The 23,628-nt window shown below is 41.1% G+C and overlaps 1 protein-coding gene across 1 annotated transcript in view; it reads left to right on the plus strand.

The window, feature by feature from the left end:
• LOC114557388 (proprotein convertase subtilisin/kexin type 4) overlaps positions 1-23,628 on the plus strand; it is a 256,104-nt gene that overhangs the window by 18,420 nt on the left and 214,056 nt on the right. The window contains exon 3 of the mRNA XM_028580817.1: positions 14,550-14,642. Coding sequence (XP_028436618.1) covers positions 14,550-14,642 — 93 coding nt within the window. The remainder of the gene's footprint in view (positions 1-14,549; positions 14,643-23,628) is intronic.

The following is a 23,628-nucleotide window of genomic DNA, read 5'->3' on the forward strand; positions in this document are numbered from 1 at the left end:
GTCCCAAATTTTAATTCATCTCAGTAAGCTTTTCTCCATTTTCCTTATCTCTTTCTCTCTCCCTCACACACTCGTTCGTCACTCATTCATTCACGCCTATCTCCATCTCTTTCATTTTCGCTCTCTCTCTTTGCGTACTGCCTCTCCCCCCTCCTTTCTCACTCATGCCTCACTCTCATTTGTAAATGGAGAGAAGACTTGACTTGAGGAATATGTGGAGAAGATGTGGTTTCCCTCCCAGGTGAGAAACTCTGGTGGGAGATGAAGGTAGAGGAGGAGAAGGAGAAGGAGAAGAAGAAGAAGAAGAAGAGGGTGAGGAGGAGGAGGAGGAGGAGGAGAGCAGCAATTATGCTACCACTCTCTCTCTTTCCCTTCCTCTCTCTCCCTTGGCTGAGATGATGTATAGCTGCAAAGGCCACATGTTGGCCGTGTGATGGATTAAAGCACTTTGTAGGAAAATTACTGAGAGCGCCTCAGCACACCCGAGTCTAGCCCTTAATAAAACTCTCTTCAATATTGAAATGGAGAGAGAGATAGGGAAAGCGAGAGAGATGCAGAAGATAAAGGAAGATGTTGGACGAGAGCAGCGAGTTGTGGTAAAAGCACACAAATGCTCTTATAGATGGAATAAGCATATCTATATAAAATGGAATATTGAGAAATATTGTAAAATTGCACGTTGTATGTTTTTGTTTTGGAGAGAGTTTATAAAAGAGCTTAAAGGGAAATAAGTTAAAGTAAACCAGATTGTATGAAGTTGTTGTTTATTATAAGCTTTTATGACCTGTATGTCAGCTACTGCTGCTGTCGAGTGTTCTCTTCTGCTCCAGTTTCATGATTCTCATTTCTTACCTAAAGTAAGAATCCAGTCCAGACCTGTGTAATGTGACAGTGGTCTTTAATTTTTAGATAGCAGATCATTGTAGATTCTGTTCATCCTGAAAGAAAATTATTTTTCCTGGTTAAATTAATTGTGCGTTTTTATGATTTCAGCTACAGAGAGTGGATTTTATTTTGGTTGCTTAACTTTTAACTGAGTGGGACTCATGAAGGACAGACATAAGTGTAGCAGGTATGGAGCTACTTGGACTTGGAATTTAATAACTTAATACGTAGGTGTAGAGTGCGGTAAGACTGTTTATACAATACTCAACTAATTCCAACATATGTATATTGTTAACTAATTATATAGTAAAAGAGAAAAGGAATTTTAAACTTTTTTAATAAACAATTAATCATTTCAGTCAGTTCAAGCAAAAATGCCCCTCATTGGCTGGTTGTGGGATTTGCTGCTTTTCTTTGTCGTATGTGATAGCAAATTGAATATGTTTGGAATGTCAAGTAGAAATTCAAAGACATGACTGTTTGACATTTCCCAGACTAAACAATCAATTATTCAAGATAATAATCAGTACAGTAATCAATATTGAAAATAACTGAATAATAATATGTTACACTCTTTGATGACCACCAGTTCATGTAATAGTAAATTTGATTACGCTCAGTGTCTATAGGAAGCCTTAATCCAAAATGTACTCGAATGTGGCATATTGATTGGGTTCCGCATTAGTCTAAGGGTCCTATCTTGCATTAAAAATAAAAAATATTACAATGTGAAATAGTATTATGGAGTTTTGGTTGCATAGTACTTGTGCAATATATGATCTGCTCGCGCGCTTTCACTTCACGCACAAGCAGATCAGTTTCTTCTCCTGAACATCTCTCCTTCCTGCTTAGAAAATCCACGATCATAATAGCAATGCACCAAGGTATAAATGCGCCTGGCTTTATATATTTTTTGGATTATTTTTTGGGGGCTTTTTTCTTCCCTTAATTTCAGAGTGACAGTGGATAGACAGGAAAGGTGGGAAAGAGATGGGGGATGACACGCAGCAAAGGGCCGCTGCAAAGGCCTCAGCCTACATGGTACACTTACTGGGTGAGCTAGAGGTCGCCCCCTGGCTTTTAAAGGGAATGGGAGATGATCTCTGATTGGTTGATTGCATATTACGCCCAAAACACACCTCTGATTAATGAAGACACTAAGGACAACCCTTTAGAACCATGCGCCCGGCGCACGGACCCTTTTTCCGCTGTCAAACTAGCAAAAGTGGATTTGGACACGCCCTAAACACACCTGCACCAGGTGCTTCACGCCGTTAGCTCGTTAAAATAGGACCCTAAATATGTTTTGGATTAATTTTTGTATCCTATAACCTACATTGTTTTTTGTATTGAGTGAGTAGAATTAAATTTAAAGGGGAAACAATGCCACTGGGCTTAAAAGGAAGTCCAGAGTATTACAACTTGAGTCTTGCTTTCATTATTTACCCCATTTTCTTTTCAATATGTAGTTGTGCAAATATTTTTTTCTTTCTAACATTCATGGAATTATTTTTATATAATATATTATTATTATTATTATTATATATTTTATATTTCATTTTGTAATCCAAGGTTATAAACCTGTTGTTTTTAAGGAGTTGTATCAGTTCATATAGGTGTGTTTTGTTACCCTACATATGACTGATGACATCTCTTTTGCACCTCGTTTTAGAAAATAATCCCGTCTTTGAAAGTAATACTAATGTAGGGTTTTCTTTAAAACCTGTATGATCATATGACTGGTCATATTTCTTTCCCCGTTGGGCTTCTTTTTAGCAATGTTGCCAAATTCCCAAATATTGGTGAGTACATTGTTTTTATTACTTATAGAAAATTATTGCTAAATCTACAAAATAAGATCCAAGTTATAATAATGTGAAATTCACACACTAAATAACTCAACACCCAATCCTAAACTAATTGTATTTGTCCTAAAAAACCCATCAGTCCCTGTATTTGTCTGTATTATTATTTAATATGGACTGTAGAACCCTTCACGCCCCTCCCATCTCCTGCATTTCCTGCCAGTACTGTAACCAACAAGGCTTAACTGCTCACCCCATTTAGCCCCGAGCATCCCCCTCTATCACCCAGCCCTCCTCCTATCTCTCCTTTCTGCTTCTCCATATTTGGGACTGTGGAGGCCACAGCCCCTGTAGGGCTGTTAGTATACACACCAGCTGCTATTTTCTCCATAGGGTAGGATGCCTCACGTGGCTCTCACACTGCTTCAGTGCCTCTTGATGTCTGTGTTTGTTTTTGTTTATCCTTCATGCTCTTCCCTTCCATCCCTCCCTCCATCTCCGTTGCTCTCTCCTCTTTCTGTCTGGCTGTTGGAGGCTGTCAGCAGCAGCGGGGCATGCATCCTGTGATGCTTCAGCACTAAGACGACTCGAAGTCCGACTCTGCTGACTAGGGCTGGGTACCGAATTCAATACTTTTTAGGCACCAATGAATTGCCTCTCTAAAGTATATCAAGTATCGAAAAATGCCTTGTCATTCAATACCTATTGAGTAAATCTCATCATAGTCAGTGAGCCAATAAGCAGCATGCTTCTACCAAGATCTAATAAGGTTTGTGATTGGCTGTCTAATGTTACAGGTCACAGAGGCACGCACGGACGGCTCATGTAGTAGGAGCTGAAAAATAAATAGAAAGATTTGTGCCGTAATGTTGAAATTTATTTTCTTTTTAAAAAATTGGTATCGAAAAAAAATCGTTTAGGAACAGGTTTTGAAGTCACGGTATTGGTATCAGTACCAGTATTGAATATTTTTGAACTATACCCAGCCTTACTGCTGAACTGCCATCAGATGCTGTAGTATTAAATCAGGCTTCTAGTGGTAACAGGCAACTCTTAAGGCAGAGGTGGGTAGATTTGCCTTCAGCAAAGATGATTTAAAAAGGTAAAAGGAGCTGCCAACAATTCTCATGTATCATCACAACGCTTCATATCCAGTCACTTTTTTAATTAATCTCTTTTAGCCAACAAAAAAGAGCTCAACAGAAAATAAAAGGACACAAACATAAAAAATAAAGAAAATATTAAAACAGACATTAAGGAACAAATGATAGAACAATCGCATCACAGTACCTTCGGCTCTTGTTGAGCATGTGTGTTTCACAGTGCCTTAAATGTGCTTTTTCCTTCAAGTGGGTTGTTTTGAATTGTGATGCTTGGGTCTTTCAATCATATGCTGTGCAGTATGATAATCTGATTTGACACTTGAAAAGGGAGCGAATGTGTTTCTTATCCATAGAAATCAATAACAAACGGGCAAAGACTCATAAGAAAATACAATGCTCAATTATTAACAATTTACATAAAACAAATTTCAATAAGGTTCAAATCTCTATTTCTTAAAAATTTTTAACACTGCACTGTTCAAGTAAAATGAATTAGTAGTGCAACCTGAAGCCAGATGTAGGCTATCAATCCAACCACAAAATAAAGTCACTTTCAGGAGGAATACAAAAATAAAAACTTAAAGTAAACAGAGCAAGTGCCAAAAGAGTAGCCTGTATTTGCTTTTTTAACAGTAGTCGGTAAAATAATGAATAAGCTCTTGTTTAACATCCAAGCTCTTCTCCTTTTAATCTTACAGAAAAAAAGTGCAATTTTAGCAACATATGAAATCAGATGTATCAAATAAATACAACATCAGGCAAGTTGCAGAGTGTCTAATATAAGAGTCTGTAATAATTGGGTCACTCATGATGATGGTAAACCAAATCAATGGACTAACGTACCGTTGGGCTACCACTGGGAACACATTCCGTGTCACTTTGTTGATAATCGCACATGCTTGGGAGTAAAGCTTAGATCGGGCCCAAAAAATCAAGACCGACCCTACTCAAGCCTGTGCACGTTGTGTCCGAGCCCGGCCCGGCCCGACACATTAACTGGAATTATGAGCCTGAGCCTGAGCCCGAGCCCGAATTTAACCCGACAATTTTTTAACATTTGGGCCGTTTATAACTGACGTTATAAAGGACTCGTGAGATATCTGAAACAATCTGGCCTGGTTGCTACAGATGGGGGGAGACACAGCCCAGTTTACCTCCCACTCCAGTCAGTGCAGGACATCTACCCAGAGCTACGGGAGAAGCTGGAGAGGCATAGCTTTCTCGCCACCCAATTAGGCTAATAAAGTCATGATTAAAAAACTTCAAATGCTTGATCAAGGGCCCGGCCCGGGGATAGTGGCGGGACATAGGGTCCCGACCCGGCCCGTGGGTCAAGTTTGGGCTCAGGCAGATAGGGTCGAAAACCGATTCCTACTTGGAATCGTTTAAAAAATTACGATTCCATCGGAATCGTTTCTTTATTGGAATTGTTTGGAAGATTTGGTTTCAAATCTGATCATGGGTTCCAAATTTAACATGCGCAAGTTTTGGTTTCCGTGGCAGCCATGCGCTTGTTGTGTTGTAGCCGTGGAGCACAGTAAGCGGTCCTATAGTGTGGCTTTATTTTACATTGAAAAAGCCCCGTCAAACTGCAACCCACTTTTGACTCAAAATAAAACTTTCCTCTTATTTGTGAAATAAGCATGTGACCCGTTTCAACTCCACCCCTCAAAGAATCGGAATCGAGAATCGATAAGAACCGGAATCGAAAGGAAGAATCGGAATAGGAATCCGAATCGTTAAAATCTAAACGATGCCCAACCTTACGGGCAGAGAATCTAAACTCTACTTGGGAGGGAAAAGGACATTATCCTGACTCAGTGATGCATTTTACAAAGTCTACAGACTACCACGTTGTTGTTGGCATTAAGAGTAAAATACTCCCACACTTTAGAAGACCGTGTGTGAGCCTTTTTCTCAACGTGTTGAACTCGCGAGGAATCTATACTTGCGCTGTTGCTGGAGGCAGCTATGTTTTTTTTTATTTTATTTTTTATTTCTACGTGTGACGCATTTACGTAATCTATTACATCGACGAATCGTCCCATCCCTAGCCAGGTCTGCAGCTGATCCAAGTCATAGTTGCAGATTTATTATTGAATATGTTTTTTAAAAGGTTCCTTATCATAATATGCTTACGTATAGTCTATTGATCAATACACAGGAAGTTCTGGCCCATAACATACCTTATCTCAAGTTGGAGCATGTCATGGTTATCATTCTATGAATACAGTTTATTTAGTGGTTAGTAGTGTTGCCTTACAGCAAGAATGGCCTGTGTGTGTCTGCTGTCTGGAGTATGTATGTTCTCCCCATGTCCCCCAACAGTCTTAAGACATTCAGCTCAGGTTATTTGCAGTCTTTAATTGCACATAAAAGCGACTAGTACATTATGTTAATGCAATTAGTACATTGTCTGTCTGCAATATGTTTTAGATTGCAAATACAGAAGACAAGCAGGTCTGATGTGAATAGATTCAAAATGCAATTTATCCTAATGGAAAGCGAACAATGCTAGTCTTAGTCCTCTTTCCATTCAGTTCCACAGGAATCCTGAAAAGCTTCAACTTTCAATCTGCATAGGACAAGGAAAACACTGCAAATTATAGTTTGGATTTCTTCTACTGGTGGTGTCCATATGTATGTTGCATTGTGGGAGGTTTTCAGCAGTGTTGTGCCTGAATTCGTTCATATTTTGGGCGAACGTAAACTGAACGTACTGTATTACTGCCTGATAAACGTTACTGTGAACTCCTTCATTCTGGTGTCTGTGAACGGCACGCTCTCTCAGTTTAACTTCGTCCAATAGGGGGCCAGATTTCTACAGAGCCTTCCAGGCCAAAACCACGGCTAAAACACACCATAAACAGGCCTTCATGTGTAGCGGAAAAAACACCCAATCTGGCAACACCAGCCACCAGTGTCTCACCGCCGCATGGGTCATCAAAACAGAAAGCAGCGTGGAGGCTTCGTATGATTATTTAAACCAGTTTTATGACGAGGTCGCTGAGGATGGAAACATCTGACATTTTTGGGCAAACTTTACCCGCCGGCTTTCAAAAAGAAAATCCGTATTTCAGTCACATCCCCGGCAAACCTGAAACGGCACGTTGGACTGATTGGATATGAAGATGAAATCTGACGCATAGTTAAAAATAATAGTTGAAAAATAATAGCTCGCAGCAACATATGGAAAAAAAGAATTATGAACTAGTTCATTTTTGGAACTGTGAACTTAGTTCAACATTTTGAAGTATGAACTATGAACTGAACTAGTTCATGTAGAAAGTGAACGTTCCCAACACTGGTTTTCAGCACCCTTTTTCTTTCTGCTCTTGTTTTCTTTTGTTCCATTCATCACTACATTAAGCTATCATTGTTTATGTGAGAGCATTTGATTTGATGATCTAGTCTTTTATTTAATCCCGAACGTTTTCGACATAGTTTTAACTTACTCTTTTTTTAATATACACAAAATAACTATTTGCAACAGTATTCTTAAAGCGTAACTCTCGCTAAAATGTGAATGTACCCGAGTCAAACTTTCGTTTAAAAGCATAATTAGGACGGAAACGGCACTTTTAAGATTGAATGGGAGTGCTAGGGGCACTACTATAGCATTAAAATCGCAATTTTTAAAATACTAAGAAGGCTCGACACACAACATATATCACCAGGGGCTCAACATATAAACTCAGCATTGAGAATATTGTTTGTGTACACAGAGTTTACTAAAAAGAAAGTTTTTAACAACTCACTTTAGCGGTTGGTTTTTCCGCTCGCCGCCATCTTGCCAGTCAAAGAGTCGATCTCTGACTGTGAATGAACGGACTCCATAGGAGGAAATGTCATTCTTATATGAGGCTCCTTTTTCAACTACAAGGTCAATATTGTTTTTCACTAACGACAAAACAACAAATTATCCGTGCATTTATATGGAACTATATATATATATAGTTGTTAATGATGGGACAATACCTGTGAAATGATACTTAAACATGACCATCTCAGATTGAATTTAAACTTGAGATGGCAGTACATTGATATCCATGTATCATTAACATCTGTCAGTACCCAGGATTTTTGATTTCCTGCAGCAACATATTCAAGCCCACATATTATCGTTTGAAAGCTTTGCAGCGCTCTCCGTACAGCAGCAGTACTGTTATGCTAATCCCCTCTTCATCAGTGCCTTGGTCTAAGGTCATTCGTTGGAGAGATTAAGATAAGCAATCAAAACCTTGAGAGGAGCATTCAGTGGTCCTGTCTGTCAGCTTATACCTCTGTCTGGAGTCTGAAGGTCTAGTTGAATTGAGGTGTTGTCCTCAGTCCGAGAAGAGGGCCACCGGTCAGGGTGCTGTGTGTACTGTATCAGTGTTACAGATTCCATCTCCACATCTTGCTTTAGAAAACCACTCCAAAGGACTTTCAAGTAGTTAATGTTTCTTTCAACTTGGATCTTTTCATTTTAACCAATTAGAAACAAGTACGAAAATCGTATGTATCATGAATTTTTTTTTGCGACAATTTTTAAAATTGATTCTTTTCCCTAAAAAATTTTTTTTTACCGATGAATCACCTAAAGTTTTTAGAAATGTCTCATTATATATTATCTCTAGAAGTGTATTATTCAACATTTGTTTTTGTTAAAGAAGGAAAAGAAAATCGCAATACTCAATACTATCGAATCGCAATACTTCTAGAATCGTAATGAATGAAAAACGCAATACAATTGGAACAAAAGCACATTGTGCTAGCACTAGAAACAAGTATGTGGGTGTTCTAGTCTGAGGCTCTATTTATCAGATTATTATGAATTTTTGGAACAAAGTTTTGCAATACCAAAACTGCAACACCCATTTCCCTCCTGCCATGTTGAAAACGTTTTTTATTTTATTTTTTAGATTATATCCAATTTCCTGTTACCAGTTATCACATTCTTGATATGTCTTGTTTGACATAATTTGCCATTGTTTGTGAATGTATCATTAACCAAATCTAGTCCACATCAACTCCAGGTGACCCTACCCTTGGCACCACGGCAGCATGAGAAATTTAAATGTCTATGATTTAGTAGTCATGAGTCTGTACAAGGATGAATTATGCAAAATTTCATGTCAGTGAGATAACTAATATAGAGAATTTTTGGTGTTCTCAAAATCAGCATTATTGTCTATAACAATGTGCATTCTGCAGGTCAAATGAAAAGAAATAAAACAACAACTTAAGACACACCTTTCAATGCAACTTCAACATCAGACACCGTCGCCCAGGCGACCCAGCCAGGGGTGATCAGGCCAAGTGTCTAAGTAGTTTGTACGGTCCATGGATCACCCTGCTTGCTAGCTGCCAGTAGTGTAACAAGGAGCCCCCCCTCATGGACTTGGTTGCATCAAACAGGTGCCATTAATACAGGTAACGAGTGGAGGACAGAGGAGCCTCTTAAAGAAGACGTTACAGGTCTGTGAGAGCCAGAAATCTTGCTTGTTTGTAGGTGACCAAATACTTATTTTACTGAGGAATTTACCAATTAATTCATAAAAAATCCTACAATGTGACTTTCTGAATTTTTATTCTCATTTTGTCTCTCATAGTTGAAGTGTACCTATGATGAAAATTTACAGGCCTCTCTCATCTTTTTAAGTGGGAGAACTTGCACAATTGGTGCCTGACTAAATACTTTTTTGCCCCACTGTATAATAAAAGATTGATACTTGGCGTCCGTGTATCAATACAGTATTGCCACGGAAAGTATTTCGATACTATGCTGAATCGATTCCCCCCTGATTTTTCCCCCCACCCCTATAGATGGATAGATGGATGTCATACAATCATGTATGGATTTTTCCCTTCTCACAGTTGATTTTTTTTTAAATTTTCAATTATGTTCATACACTTTTTTTTTGGATTCATTGTTTAATCTATAAAATGTGAGAAAATAATCCTCAAATGCTATTTGTCCAAAAAAAATAAAACATTAGGGATTCAGTCAGACAAAAAGTTTAAATCTCTAGTTCATAAACACACACACTCACACACTTCACAGTATCATTGGTTTTTGATCAATAACCAATATTCGATGAACGTTAACATCAGTCATGCCACCTATAGCAGTATGTAGGATCGGTATGTTGATTAATCAGCGAAGTAAAGATCTACCTCTGACATCCCAGTTCACGTCAAGCTTACTTAGTTCATCGTGCAATGATTCAAGGTGTGTGTGTGTGTGTGTGTGTGTGTGTGTGTGTGTGTGTGTGTGTGTGTGTGTGTGTGTGTGTGTGTGTGTGTGTGTGTGTGTGTGTGTGTGTGTGTGTGTGTGTGTGTGTGTGTGTTGTAACCTCTCATGATTAGTGTTCTCAGTGACTGTCTGGCTGATGGGGTTGATTTGTCCGACAGTGCTGTGTGTCAGGCAGGCTCAGCGTCCACACTGGAGAACATGAGTGAAGGAGCGGATAATTGATAGTGACAAGGCGCTCCCAGCCTTAATTGCTGCTGGTGAATTAGATTACCTTTTCAAAGTGCCTTCATTAGCAGAGGGAGAGCCATACCAATGGTCCCCTGATTGGCCTCATATTGTTTTGCTGTGAACCTGCTCTGGCAGGGCACAAGGATATGTGTCAGCCAGTGAGGGGGTGGGTGTGTGTGTTTTGTTTTGGATTAAAATTGCTCACTAATTTTTAATGTACAGCTGTAGTTGTGTTTCATTGTTTTTTTGGGCCAAAGACTGCTTTCACAATTTTAAAGTATTGGTTAAAGGATTCAACAACAATGTGTTGTTCACCAAAAACAACTGCTGGAACAACTTTCTACAGAGGAAATAGTCCCTTTAGAACTGTTGACGGTGATATGTGAAGACTGAAGTGCAGTTAAAGGCATGAGACAGAAGATGCGGCTGTGGCTCAGCAGGTGAAGCAGGTAGTCCACTTATCGTAGGGTTGGTGGCTTATCCTGTCCACATCCTGAAATCCGCGTTGCTATTCGGTCCGGTAGATAACAGTCGTTAAAGCACCGGTGGCGTATTAGCACCGGGTCTGTGCAGGTGCGATGGATCGCGTACAAACCAATAGGGTGTCGGAATAGCTATGTTTATACTTCTCATCCAACCACAATCAAAGTTACTCTCTCCGGATGGCGCGATCTGGATAGGTTTTTTTGTGTGTGTTTTTGAACGATGACGAGCCGGAATGAAAACAAGTCGAACTGAAATATGAGTAACAAGGCTATTTTTTAAATGTAAGGAGTAGAAAGTACAGATAATTGCGTGAAAATGTAAGGAGTAGAAGTAAAAAGTATGCTGTAAAATAATTACTCCAGTAAAGTATAGATACCCAAAATTTCTACTTAAGTAAGGTAACGAAGTATTTGTACTTCGTTACTTGACACCTCTGATTACAGTCCATTTACCATCACTTAAAAAGCTTTTTTATCTTCTTGGCTAAACAAAAACTCAACAGCCAGCAATGCTAGAACTGTACATGGGCCTGAAACTTATACCTGAAACTGACATGCACCTGGGTCTTTAAGAAAAGACATAGTCTCGCATTGCCAGACCTTTCTTTACAGTGCTGCGGAGGAAGGTCTGGCGAGTCCACACAGCATTCTGGGATGGGAGAAAAATGTGCTCTGGTTTATTGGCATTTCTTTAAACCAATCACAGTGGTCTTGGGCATCGCTACTCGCCAGACGCAATAACGGGCCTCTGGAAAATAGCCTCGGGAAGGAACTTGTTTTGGTGGAACATGTGTACGTTCAAAAGTAGTTTTAGTCGTGCAACAGAGAACTCAGATTGGACAGATAGTCTAGCTAGCTGTCTGGATTTACCCTGCAGAGATCTGAGGAGCAGTTAACCATAGTCCTCACAAATCCACCGGAGGTTAGAACGCCAACACAAAGACAGAGGAAGGGGACGGACATCCGGCAGAAAATGAGAGACATCCGGCGGTCCTTTCGGCAGCAGATATATAGTATCTCACAAAAGTGAGTACACCCCTCACATTTTAGTAAATATTTCATTATATCTTTTAATGGGACAACACTGAAGAAATTACACTTTGCTACAATGTAAAGTATTAAGTTTACAGCTTGTATAACAGTGTAAATGTGCTGTCCCCTCAAAATAACTCAACACACAGCCATTAATGTCTAAACCGCTGGCAACAAAAGTCAGTACACCTCCATGTTAAATTCCCATAGAGGCAGGCAGATGTTTATTTTTAAAGGCCAGTTATTTCGTGGATCCAGGATACTATGCATCCTGATAAAGTTCCCTTGGCCTTTGGAATTAAAATACCCCCCCATCATCACATACCTTCACCATACCTAGAGATTTTCCATCTTGTGACTCATTGTGTCTTCAGTATGAATGCATGTTATCAGGACCAATGTCATGACATTTAGCGTCTCCGCTTTCAGTTACAGTATAGGAATTTAAGTCACAGCAGGTTGCGGACTCAGTTTTAAGTGCCCTGGCCTCATTACTTTGATTAAAGCTATTCCAATGAGTTCCATGCCAAAAAAGAGCACTGGTATCTGATCGGTACTCTGTATTGGCAGATAACCTGAGTTGAGGAATCATGGATAAAAGGTGGACTAGTGCATCTCTGCTATTCAGTATATTCATCTGTACAAAGTCCTACTCCTGTCCTGCCACCATTTTCGTGTACCTCTTACAGGTTAGGCTTTTAGGAGATTTCTATTTTTAGAAAGGCATTTCAGCAAATTCCAGTGAGGAACTAATAGGAAAAAAGTTCCACAGTAGAAAGAACTAGTAGTAGGTTTTTTCAGTGAATTCAAAGGTCAAGGTTAGTTAGAGCATCCATAGGGCTGGTATGGTCTCAGCAAAGTGGATCTGGGTTTTTTTAAAGGCTTGAAACCTTAGTTTGACAGTTAAAGAGAAGTTTCTGTAACCCTGCTGCCAATACAAAAAAATAAACACCCTAAAAGCTAAGGGAGGATATAAAAGGGATTTTGCAGAGAGCAAGCAGTGAAAGTAGAGAGCAGTTATCATTCCATGCAGAGATGGTGACATGAGCATCTTCTTAAACAAACATTCTGCCCAAACCCAAAAGTCCAAAACCTCTCTTCATCCCCTGCAGCACCAGTTTCAGCTCCAGCCATCCTTTCTCATCCCATTTCCATATCTGTCTCCAGTCACTGCTCCATCACCAGGCCCCCAGTACCCCCAACCCCAAAAACCCAATGGCATCACCATCCCTTTCTCCCCTTCTCTCCCCCGCTGAGTTAAATGGAGTGTGCTGGCCTCAGGGGAGTCGCGTGTGCTCAGTTCAGCTCAGCTGGGCTGCCAGCGCTATAGACGTACTGTGTGATTATTGTCAGAGCGAGACTTCTCCACCCAGGAGGTCTGCGCTGATGGCTACTATGTCACCATGTACAGTCAGCCATGGAGGGTGGGATGAGAGAGCAAAGGAGGGATAGAAACCAGGGTGACTAAAGGACACAGGGAAGGAAGGGAAACACTGTTGGTGGGGCTGATGGGTTCGATGGAGAAATGAAAAAGATGGGAGGAAGGGGAACAAACAGAAGGGCAAAGAATCATCAAATGAAGGAAAAAGCCAAGCTGAGCAAGGAAAGACTGATGTATACCTATCTCAGCGCCCAGAGAGTGATATAAGGAGTGAGAAGCAGAAGAATAATGTGCTCGGAGAAGAATGAGAGGCAGCAGCGAAATCAGCAGAGGATAGAGACAGAGGGAGAGATGGGAAGGGTGGCTAAAAGGAAAAGAAAGGCAAAGAGAAATTAGAGAGAAGATTTTAGAGCAAGTGAGTGTGCTGTGATTGTTTTCTCTCTCTCTCTCTCTCTCTCTCTCTCTCCCTCCCCCCCCCCCCCCCCCTCCCCTCTCTCTCTCTCTCCCTCCCTCGCTCTAAACGGTCGGGATGTGGCCTGTATCTGCCGGCAAGAAGGAACTCAATTTGGGACAATTTACTCTGCAGTCTCAGCCCTGATGCACCTCAGGGACAGAGAATAGAGAGAATGAATGTGAAGGGAGATAGAATCAGCAGCAAGCCATGTACACACACACACACACACACACACACACATATACAAGGTGAACACACACACACACACACACATATATACACACACACACACACACACACACACACACACACACACACACACACACACACACACACACACACATATACAAGGTGAACACACACACACACACATATATATACACACACACACACACACACACACACACACACACACACACACACACACACACACACACACGACGTGCGCCTTGGACACAATTGCTGGCAAGTAGATTTCACTTAGTTAGTTCTAACTCTCCCAGGCGGTCAATACGATTTGAGTTTATAAGGCTTGGAAATGAAAAGCCCAGGATAAGGTTAGATAAACTGTCTGCTATTTGATTTTGGCCCACCTCTTGCAGAAAAACCCACACAAGACAGATGGCCGGAGGGGATATGCTGGTATCATGTTGTGCAAAGGGTCGTATGGGTGATTAAGGCTGAATGTGTTATGTGTTTTGACCCTCACAATGTACGTGTATCGGTCTTTCAGTAATGATAAAAACACTCACTGTATATATTGTCATGCATCTTTTGCATTCTTAGCATATACTGAGTTTTGGAAGGCACAATATTAAACAAATTCTTAAATAACAGGCACTCAAACCAAGCAAATCTTGTGTTCTGTAACCCTTATGCAGTATATAAAAGTGGGGGCTTTTATATCCTGACCACAGTATTTGTTTCTACCCTGACAGGTTGGCAGCCTGGAAGGTCTGTACACCCTCAGAGACAGCAGGGGGCGCAATGACAGAGCCACCTTTGAGAACAGACTTTCGACCACATTAGGGGTAAGTATTTTAGCTGTTCTATTAAATAAACACCACTTAATCAAACACCCCATCACACGTTAGGATCTAGAAAGGGGATCAAGCTGTAGGTTCCCAAAAGAAGCCGCTGTGAGGTTGTTTTTTTTGGCCTGACTGTCTGTGTAACACAGCGGGAAATGGATTTGTAACTACAGCAAATCAGAGCGTTCAGCTACTTAGACGTGACTGTTTGATACATTTAACACGGCCACGTCAAGGTGAATTCACACTCTGGCATCGGTTCTGATTTTACACAGCATGTATATGCAAATGGAAGTTCATTTGGCCGGCGTTGCTGTTTTAATCAGGGTCTAGTTTTGATTAGCTGGAAGGATGGGAAAAAAAGAAAGAGCCATGTGGTGAGTAAAAGTTGTTTACCTTGCTTGTGTAGCTTTGTGTGCCTGCTCCATCCGATATCACTTCGTGCCCCCCTCCCTCGCCACCTTCAACAAGCCTTTCTGCATCACCCTCTGAGCGCACAATGCAGCCTCCTCACAGGGCTTTCGTTGCCAGGGAAACAGTCACCCACGGAGACATCCCATGACAGCCCAGGGTGAGGGAGGAGGGACGGGAAGAAGGAAGATGCAGCTTTGGCCCCTGTCCGTTCTCCAGGGTGCAACGGACCTCTGGCCCTTCCCCTACACACTGCCCCTTCAATGACACACACAAACCAAACGCACAAAACAACGGTACATTTATACACACAGAAAGACACACATGCATGCACCAAAACACACAAAGCAAGCGCAAGAAACGGACAGCGAGTAAAGGAGAGAGAGGATTCCCAACTTTCTGATTCCGAGTTATCATCTGAATCAGTGTGCGTGTGATTAATTGAAGTAATTTATGTACAATCTCCAGTGACTCCATGTATGGTTCATGATTTCATTAAACTGTAACTCTAATTACTTTTCTACCATCGTAACTTTAGGTGAAAATGAATTTGCACGCCTAAAATGTCCCACATGTGGTAATGAGTCCTACATTTAATGGATTGCACAAATAATGTTTTGAGATAATGAACAATTGCATACTTAGACATTGCATCTCCTTCCCAGGCGCTGTTGCATCCTTAAATACCTTGTATTGAAGTCTGTTTGTTGGCTATGTTCTTTTATGCAAAGGAATCATTTTCAGCATTAAGCCAACAACAAATTCTTTATCACTAACTTGAACCCAATAGGAAACTCTTTTTATCTGTTAAAATAATGCCTTAGTCCTTTAAACAATCAGGCTAATAGAATCTCTTTTAAAAAGCATTTTCTTTAGGCTGTAAACAGTCAATATTGTAATAGGTATATGAAAGATGCATTTATGGCGGGTAATGTGTTGCCAAACACAATTACAGTGTTTTGGCTACAGGAGCTGGCCTGCTGCCAATGCCGGAGCTACTGTATACTCCATCCGCCCACCTCTGACCAGGCGTCTGTCTATACAGAGCTGTGTGCTGCTTTTCACTATGCATCACACACTGTGCTTTGCATTGCATGGCAGGTGGGTTACATTACAGTGCTCCCTAATTACTGCACAATGTGAGGTTTAGTAAGCTGTAACTTTGAGACAGCGTTAATGTTAGTTTAATGCTTTTGAGGTAAAAACCGTTGAAGGAACTATAGGGTGATGTGAAATGGTTTGGGTGGAGTGAAGGTTTGGTGAGCAAACAGCCTTGGTCAGAAGATGTCAAGTGATATGGAGTGATGAATAAGAGCAGGGAGAAGGCAGGGTTTGATGCAACACCAGTGGTATTTTATTTTCTTATCATTCAAGGTGATTTTGATTCAGTGCATTCAGGTCTGTGTGCTGCATACAGGGATAACAAAGAGACAATTAGACAGTGGTCAATCAACACATAAATTAAACAATTATACAAATGAACAAAGGAGATTTGAGTTTACTACTTACAACTGCACAGGGTTTCAAAGATAATTAGAACAAACAATCTTTCCACATGGCTCATGGCACATGTCTGGCAAACAAAGGACTCTAGTCAGCAGTGCACATGTTAGCAAAGTGACAGTAAATCATGACAAGGCATAAAAACACAATTGAAATGATAGAGTGACTCACGTTAACTTATAAAGACGCACACAGGATGCATTGGAGTACCGGCAGAGAGTGCAAAGGACGAGCCAAAGGATTCACAAACAATAGAGAGCCGAAGTCCCGCCCTTCTACTTCCGGCCAATGGGACTTATCTTTTGAAAAAAATATATCAACGAGAGTCAATGGAGAGATAATAATTATTTTTTGATCCCGTTTGAATTGAGCCATGGATTACAAATATAATGTTCATTAATTTAAAAGATAATTTTTCAACCGAAGAAAGTCTCAGTTTATTGTTAAACTGATGGAAGTATAATACGTAATTAGAAAGACCACACACTTCACTATCTCATGGATGACGTCTCTCTGAAGCTCCGATGTCTGTGTGTATGGTACCGGGGATGTAACGTTACTCTAATGAGCAGAGGATCTCGCTTGTTCTTTTGCTTCTCTGCTGAAAATACTCGACTGGATAAAACACATCAGGTGAGATAACGTCACGTGTTGTGGAACAGAGCTAAGCTAGCTAGTTAACTAGTGAGTTGGGCATCAAGCTAGGTGAGGTAGATTGTGTGAGATGAGAGATGTAGTTCACTGAGCGGTTTCACACTAAACTAAGTGGTCATATGACAAACCTACGGCTAACTGAGACTTTCTTCTGTTGAAAAATTACCTTTTACATTGACAAACATCATATTTGTAATCCATGGCTCAATTCAAACGGGATCAAAAAATAATTTGTCTCTCCCCATTCACTACCGTTTATATTTTTTCCGAATTAAGTTCCCATAAGGTCCACCGGAAGGGCCGTGACTTCGGCTCTCTATTTATAGTCAACAGGTGAGGTGGGCGTGGTCTGGTGGCAGGTGGCAAAAGTATCCTCCTGTTTCCCAACTGGCAGATTCAACACATTCATTCCCGAAGTGAATTGAAAGAACGAAAATGGAATAGAAGGAGTCTTTTCAACCGTATTTCTAGTTAGAGTCACATGGTAAAGTACCAATCCACATCGCATATGAGCTGATAAAGTATGCTACTCTTTCTTTGAAGGAATTGAATTTGTTCAAAATGAAAGACGAATGAGTTACTGGTGCATCAATGTGTAGCAAAAGCATTATAGGGTGTTTTCATGCGTTACATCTAGTGGTAGAGTGTTTGTTGTCATAGTTCTCCATGAAATGTTTAATTTAAAATAAAAGTGTTTCTTTCCCAACTGGCAAAATCATTTCAAATTTGTGTCTTTGGAACATCAGGAGAGACGTCCAGGTTGCATCCTCTGAACCTTTCCTGGCTTCTCTTCTAAACATAAAAAAACAAATCAACGTTCCTTTTATTTAATCTGCCTTCTTTAAATCACACCACAAGAGGATGGATGTCCAAGTTACATGCTCTGTCTTTCCTGGCTTGAAATCCTTCTCTCTTTCCTGAAGCTGATGTGCTGTTGAAGTGTTGAAAATATTTTGATTGTAACTTAAAATGCAGTACAATGAACAGCAAAACAGTATTTTTCATCCACCACTTATTTTCCAATAATACAGTTATATTCCTCAATAAAACTAGAGTTAAATGTATTGTACTGTTGGTTAAGTAACTGCTTAGCAAGTACATTATAATAGAAGGTACATGTATTTGATAAAGAATAACTTTCATGCTCAGAGTACAAAACTAGGTGGACAAAGATGATTCTAGATGAAGTTCCAAAGAAACGTTCCAAAGATATATTGCTGTCTGGATTAATGGAATACCGTCCTCTTGTCCTCACCGTAGACTAGGCCAGCGTCACACACTTTACAGACCTTGTTTTAGATTTTAACACGGCAAAATACTGTAGTAAAGTACTGTATGTATGTATGTATGTATGTATGTATACTGTCCAAACTGACACGCACTGGCTTAGTAATGACATCTAATTCATAAAGAAATCTACACTGAAAATATATATATATAACTACTGTATATCTGTTTAGCTAGATTGTCCCCCATACTTTGAAATAAACATGCGCTAATTGTGGAGCTTTCGGTTGCATCACATAGTCATCAACGGCAGATGAAGTTTACCCAGTTGTCATGTTTTAAGCCAACATGTATACATCTTGAAACAATGGGAAGTTTCAATATCCACAATTTCATGCCAATGGAGTAGGGATGTAACGATACACCGATCTGGAGCAATGTATCGATTCAGTCCTCAACGATCCCATCTTAATGATACACAGTGAGAATATTGTTACATATTGTCATATTAAAGATGTGCCTTTATCTGGAAATTTTGACTTATATTTATTCTTTTTTATTAAAAAGAGTAGTTTGTTTTTAATTTAAATGTCTGAAAAAGCTTAGTAATAAAAAATTACCAAATCCTATTTTAGTTGCTTTTTGTAAATTATATAAAAATTTAACTGATTGTGTTAAATGGGCTTATGTATCGGTCGCAGGCTGCTGAATGGAAACAAATCAAACTCTTATCAGGGCCGACTTTGTGATATAGGTAAATATTATATCATTGTCCAAAGAATCAAGATAATATTGTTTCGTGTTTAATATGTGATTTTACACCCCTTCAACTGAGTAAGTAAAAGTGAAACATTTTAGTTGAGCTCAGGAATATGATTGTGTTCCATAACAGAGGAATAATAAACACACTTCATAAATCAGTGCATTCTGCAGCAGCTGCTGTAGCTCAAATCACTGGCTGAGTGAAAGCAGTACACGCACGCACACACACACACGCTGAAGTGGAGGTCCATAGTGGTTTCTCAGAGGAGGTGGAGCTTTTGCCATTGTGTAATCCCGGTCGATTCAGCCCTCTGTCAGCAAAGCAACAATCAGCTGTTGTATTAATCGCCCTACTAATGACACAATTAGCAAGGCTTGTGCTCCATGTGAGCTCACTTACATTCTGACTTAAACAGACACAAAGTACGACATGCACTCACACATGATCACAAGACAAGCACACAGGACGATATCCACACAAGGCAGCCACCAGACAGTTAGCGCATACACACATATGGCTGCAGTATGCAAGCCATAATAAGAGTTCCTCTCTCTCTTTCTCTGTGCCTGCACCTTGTTTACTTCAGGCACCACCTCCCCCTCATTGACCCTCGTCCTAACTGTCCTAACTATCGTACCTCTTGCAGTTTCATTCTCAAACACACAGACATGTCTCTGACTGAACTCTACACTGACCTTTTACAAAATGCCTCGGATACTAACCCCCTGCCAGCTCCTGACATACACTCACTGGTCCCTGCTGGTGTACTACACACCTAATACACACATCTATCTACCGAGTCTGTCCCGGTGCTCTGACTTTATTTTCTTTTTCTTAATGTCTGTCTAGTTAGTCTGAACTGCAGCTGTGTGGATGTGGTGCCTTATTATTACTGCCACTTAGCAGTGAGAGAAGTCAATAACATGCAGCAGAACAGTTGTGAAGTTTTCATGATATAAACTGAATACATAAAGTTATGTAAAGAGAAGCCAGTATATTCCCCACAGAAGAATATGTAAACAACCGAGACAGACTCCACCTCTAGCCAACCAGTGTAAAGCTGGCTTATAAGTGGCACATCTAATACTTAGCATTAATATGTAAGCTAGATTGATAGCTACATGTTGATAAATGTTGCTCTATATACTGCCCCTCAAACATTCCAACAATTAAACAAAACAAGTGCTGTCTGTTGTTCTTTTAAGACTATTTTGCAAGTTACCAAACAATACAGCCAAACCAATTCCCCAATTTAAAAGCCCTACAAGGTAACAAAACGCCACACCAAATTCCGTTCTCAATTTAAACTCTATAAAGCCTCCTTAAAGGGTTCTGTGCTCAACATTCAGAACATTAATAAAGTAGCAAACTAATATTAACTCTGTGAAAATCTAGAGCTACTGGAGTAATGGTGTTTTGAGCAGAGAATGAAGTCACACTCTTTCTGCGTGTGTTGTAATCCGAGCTTCTTTGTTTTGCTCAGTATTATGTTCCTTCGTGTTCATGTCTCGCTGGCTGGCTGATCGTTGGCGCTCTGCACTGCACGCCGCCCAGGCCGGGCTTTTGCGGGAGATTGGTGCTCCTACAGAGGCAGGGTTTCCCCCAGAAAAGTTGTTTAGCCCGGTGGCAAGTGTCTTTTTTTTTTCGATGAGGTCCCGGCTTCGGCCTATCACAGACTGATGGCAGCATTAATTTAGTAGAGCTCAATAGATTCTGTGATAACAGAATCATGGAAGGAATCGCGAAATTGAGAATATAAAAAGCTACAAGATTCTATTGGGCCCTACATTATGTTAGTGCTAAAAACTAGAGTTAAATATAGTAAATATGATTACATTTCCAACCAAGCCGCGCCACTCTTAACTGTAGTTTTAAAAAATGTCTTAAAAATACATAAAAAAATGAAAGCTGCAAGCAGCGTTGGACGGGCCCTCGCACCTCTATGCGCGTCGGGGTTACTGGCGGACGCCGCTCCTTGCGACCGTGCATTTGCATGGCACTCAGACACCGCGAATCGTCACCAGAAAAGGGAACTCCCTGCTGAGTTCAATGATACCTCACACAAGACTCTACGTCATACAGTTCAATTGGTTGTGAAAGGGGGCGTGGCCACAGCATAGGGGTCAGGTCAAACCTTTACCAATAAAAAAGGAACTCTCTGCTGAGTTCAATGATACCTCACACAAGACTCTACCTTAAACGGGTCAGCAGTTATGAAAGGGGGCGTGGCTAAAGCTTAGGGGGCGGGCCAAACCATCACCAATGAAGAAGGAACTCTGTGCTGAGTTCAATGACACCTCACACAAGACTCTAAAACTCTAAACGGTTCAAATGTTATGAAAGGGGGCGTGGTCTGAGTAAGTGGGCGTGGTTAAAGTATAGGGGGCGGCTCAGTATCACAGTAGACCACACATTATAAGGTTCATGTAAATCGGATGATGTTTGATGCTTACTGCCAGCCCTCGAGTTGGGCCATTTTCATTACTCATTGCCAGACCCTTAAGTTACTTAAGCAGTTAGTTTTATTAATGATTCACTTTGTTTATCAAATGTGGTATTTTAACACCTGTTCTTTGTTCACTATTTGATGGGAGGTCTTGAAACGGTTTGTTACCCCTCTGAGACTAAAATGATTCACTCAAGATTTATTGTCATTGACTAGCCTAGATTTTGGTTATACTTGGGTACTTTTAATGTTCAATTTCAAATGTAATATCCTTGAGTTTCATATATGAGGCTGCTGCAATTTAGCCTCACAAACAAAACAGGTGGTGAGCTAGAAAGCATTATTAAGCTAGCTTCACAGATGGGCTCTCTCTCTCTCTCTCTCTCTCTCTCTCTCTCTCTCTCTCTCTCTCTCTCCCCTCTCTCTGTATCTCACCCATTCTTCTATCCACACAGGACAGAAAATACATTAGAATTTTCCCTCAATGCTTCCTCACTGCCGAAGCATTTGTGTGCTTTTTTCCGCTCCTTATTTTTTCTTTCTCTTTTTTTTGCTATTTTTTTTTAAAGACTCCAGTCACATCCGCAATCCCGTGGCCCTATAAGGAGCTTTCACGCTTTTTGGTTTGCTTTAGATGTTTAATACCCCCTCTCTTTTGTGTCAGGGAGCCGGAGAGGCGTTAAGAAGCGCTGATAAACCCCACTTAGATCCCTTCCTGGCCCGTCACCCCGGCCTGCCGGGCCGCTTTAGCAGGGAACTGATCTGTGACGGCCTGCCACTCAAACTGAGCACTTCTGAAGGCTGACACAATGGAGTGAGCAACACACCAGAGGGCCTGGGGGTGGGTGGGGAGAGAGGAGGAGGAGGGAGGGAGAGGAGGAGGAGGGAGAAGAGGCCAAGAGGTGCCTTAAAAGAAGGCTCGAGGAGGGGGCCAAAGTGTATCTTTCTCTTATCTTTCTCCTATCTTTCAATGTATGCAATTTCTCCCTCCCTACCCTAGCTGCTCGCTACTGTAGAGCTCACTCTCTTTTTTTACATGCCTCTGTGTTGGCTTCACCGTTCATCTTCTAGTCGGCAGTAACGCACGCAGCCCCTCTCCTCTGTCTTTTTTTTTCTGTGGTCGGGGCTATCAGCCTGGCAGCTGAGAGATTGAATAAAGAGGCAGAGAGTAGATGGGTGGGGGGGGAATTCCAGATAGGGATCAGCGGTGCATCAGGGTCTGGATGCTGGTTGGTCATGTGAAGCGTTCATTGCTGCGTGGCATCCTGGGTCCAGCCAGGGCCAGGCTGGGGGCCGACGGAGCCTCAGGAGGCACAGCGTTGTGATTGACAGGCGGAGGGAGGGGATGTGGTGGGGGGGGAGGTGGCATGTGGCCACTGCCGCTGCCATGGCCATCACTTTCCCAGGGGGCCATGGGTGGTTAGCGAAGCCCAAAATGTCAGCGCTGATATCTGTGCAGCTCTGCTCGTATCACACCGCTGCAGCTGCCTGCCATCAACCGCATCCACTCATTCATACAGAGACATGGGAGTTCCATGTGACACACACACACACACACACACACACACACACACACACACACACACACACACACACACACACACACACACACACTGTACGTTTCTTTCTGTTTCCTCACCACCTTCCTCAATCATTCACTTCTGTTCTATAGGGCTTTATTTGTGCACACACACACATACAATATATTCTTCATGGGATGTCTGCAAACATACGTTCTCACACACACACACACACACACACACACACACACACACACACACACACACACACACACACACACACTTTTACTCTCTCCATCTTACTTTCTTTCTTCTCCTCCTCCACACATTCACATTGTGCCTCTGTCAGTTCCACCTCAGCTGTTCAATCATGCAAGTGCTCCACGGCTCTTTTCTTTCTCACTGCTGGGAATTATTTTTTTCCAAATAAGGTTTTTTTTTTTTTATAGTCCTGCCTTTTGT

This window comes from Perca flavescens, chromosome 6 (genome assembly GCF_004354835.1).
Source record: "Perca flavescens isolate YP-PL-M2 chromosome 6, PFLA_1.0, whole genome shotgun sequence".
Taxonomy (NCBI): Eukaryota; Metazoa; Chordata; class Actinopteri; order Perciformes; family Percidae; genus Perca; species Perca flavescens.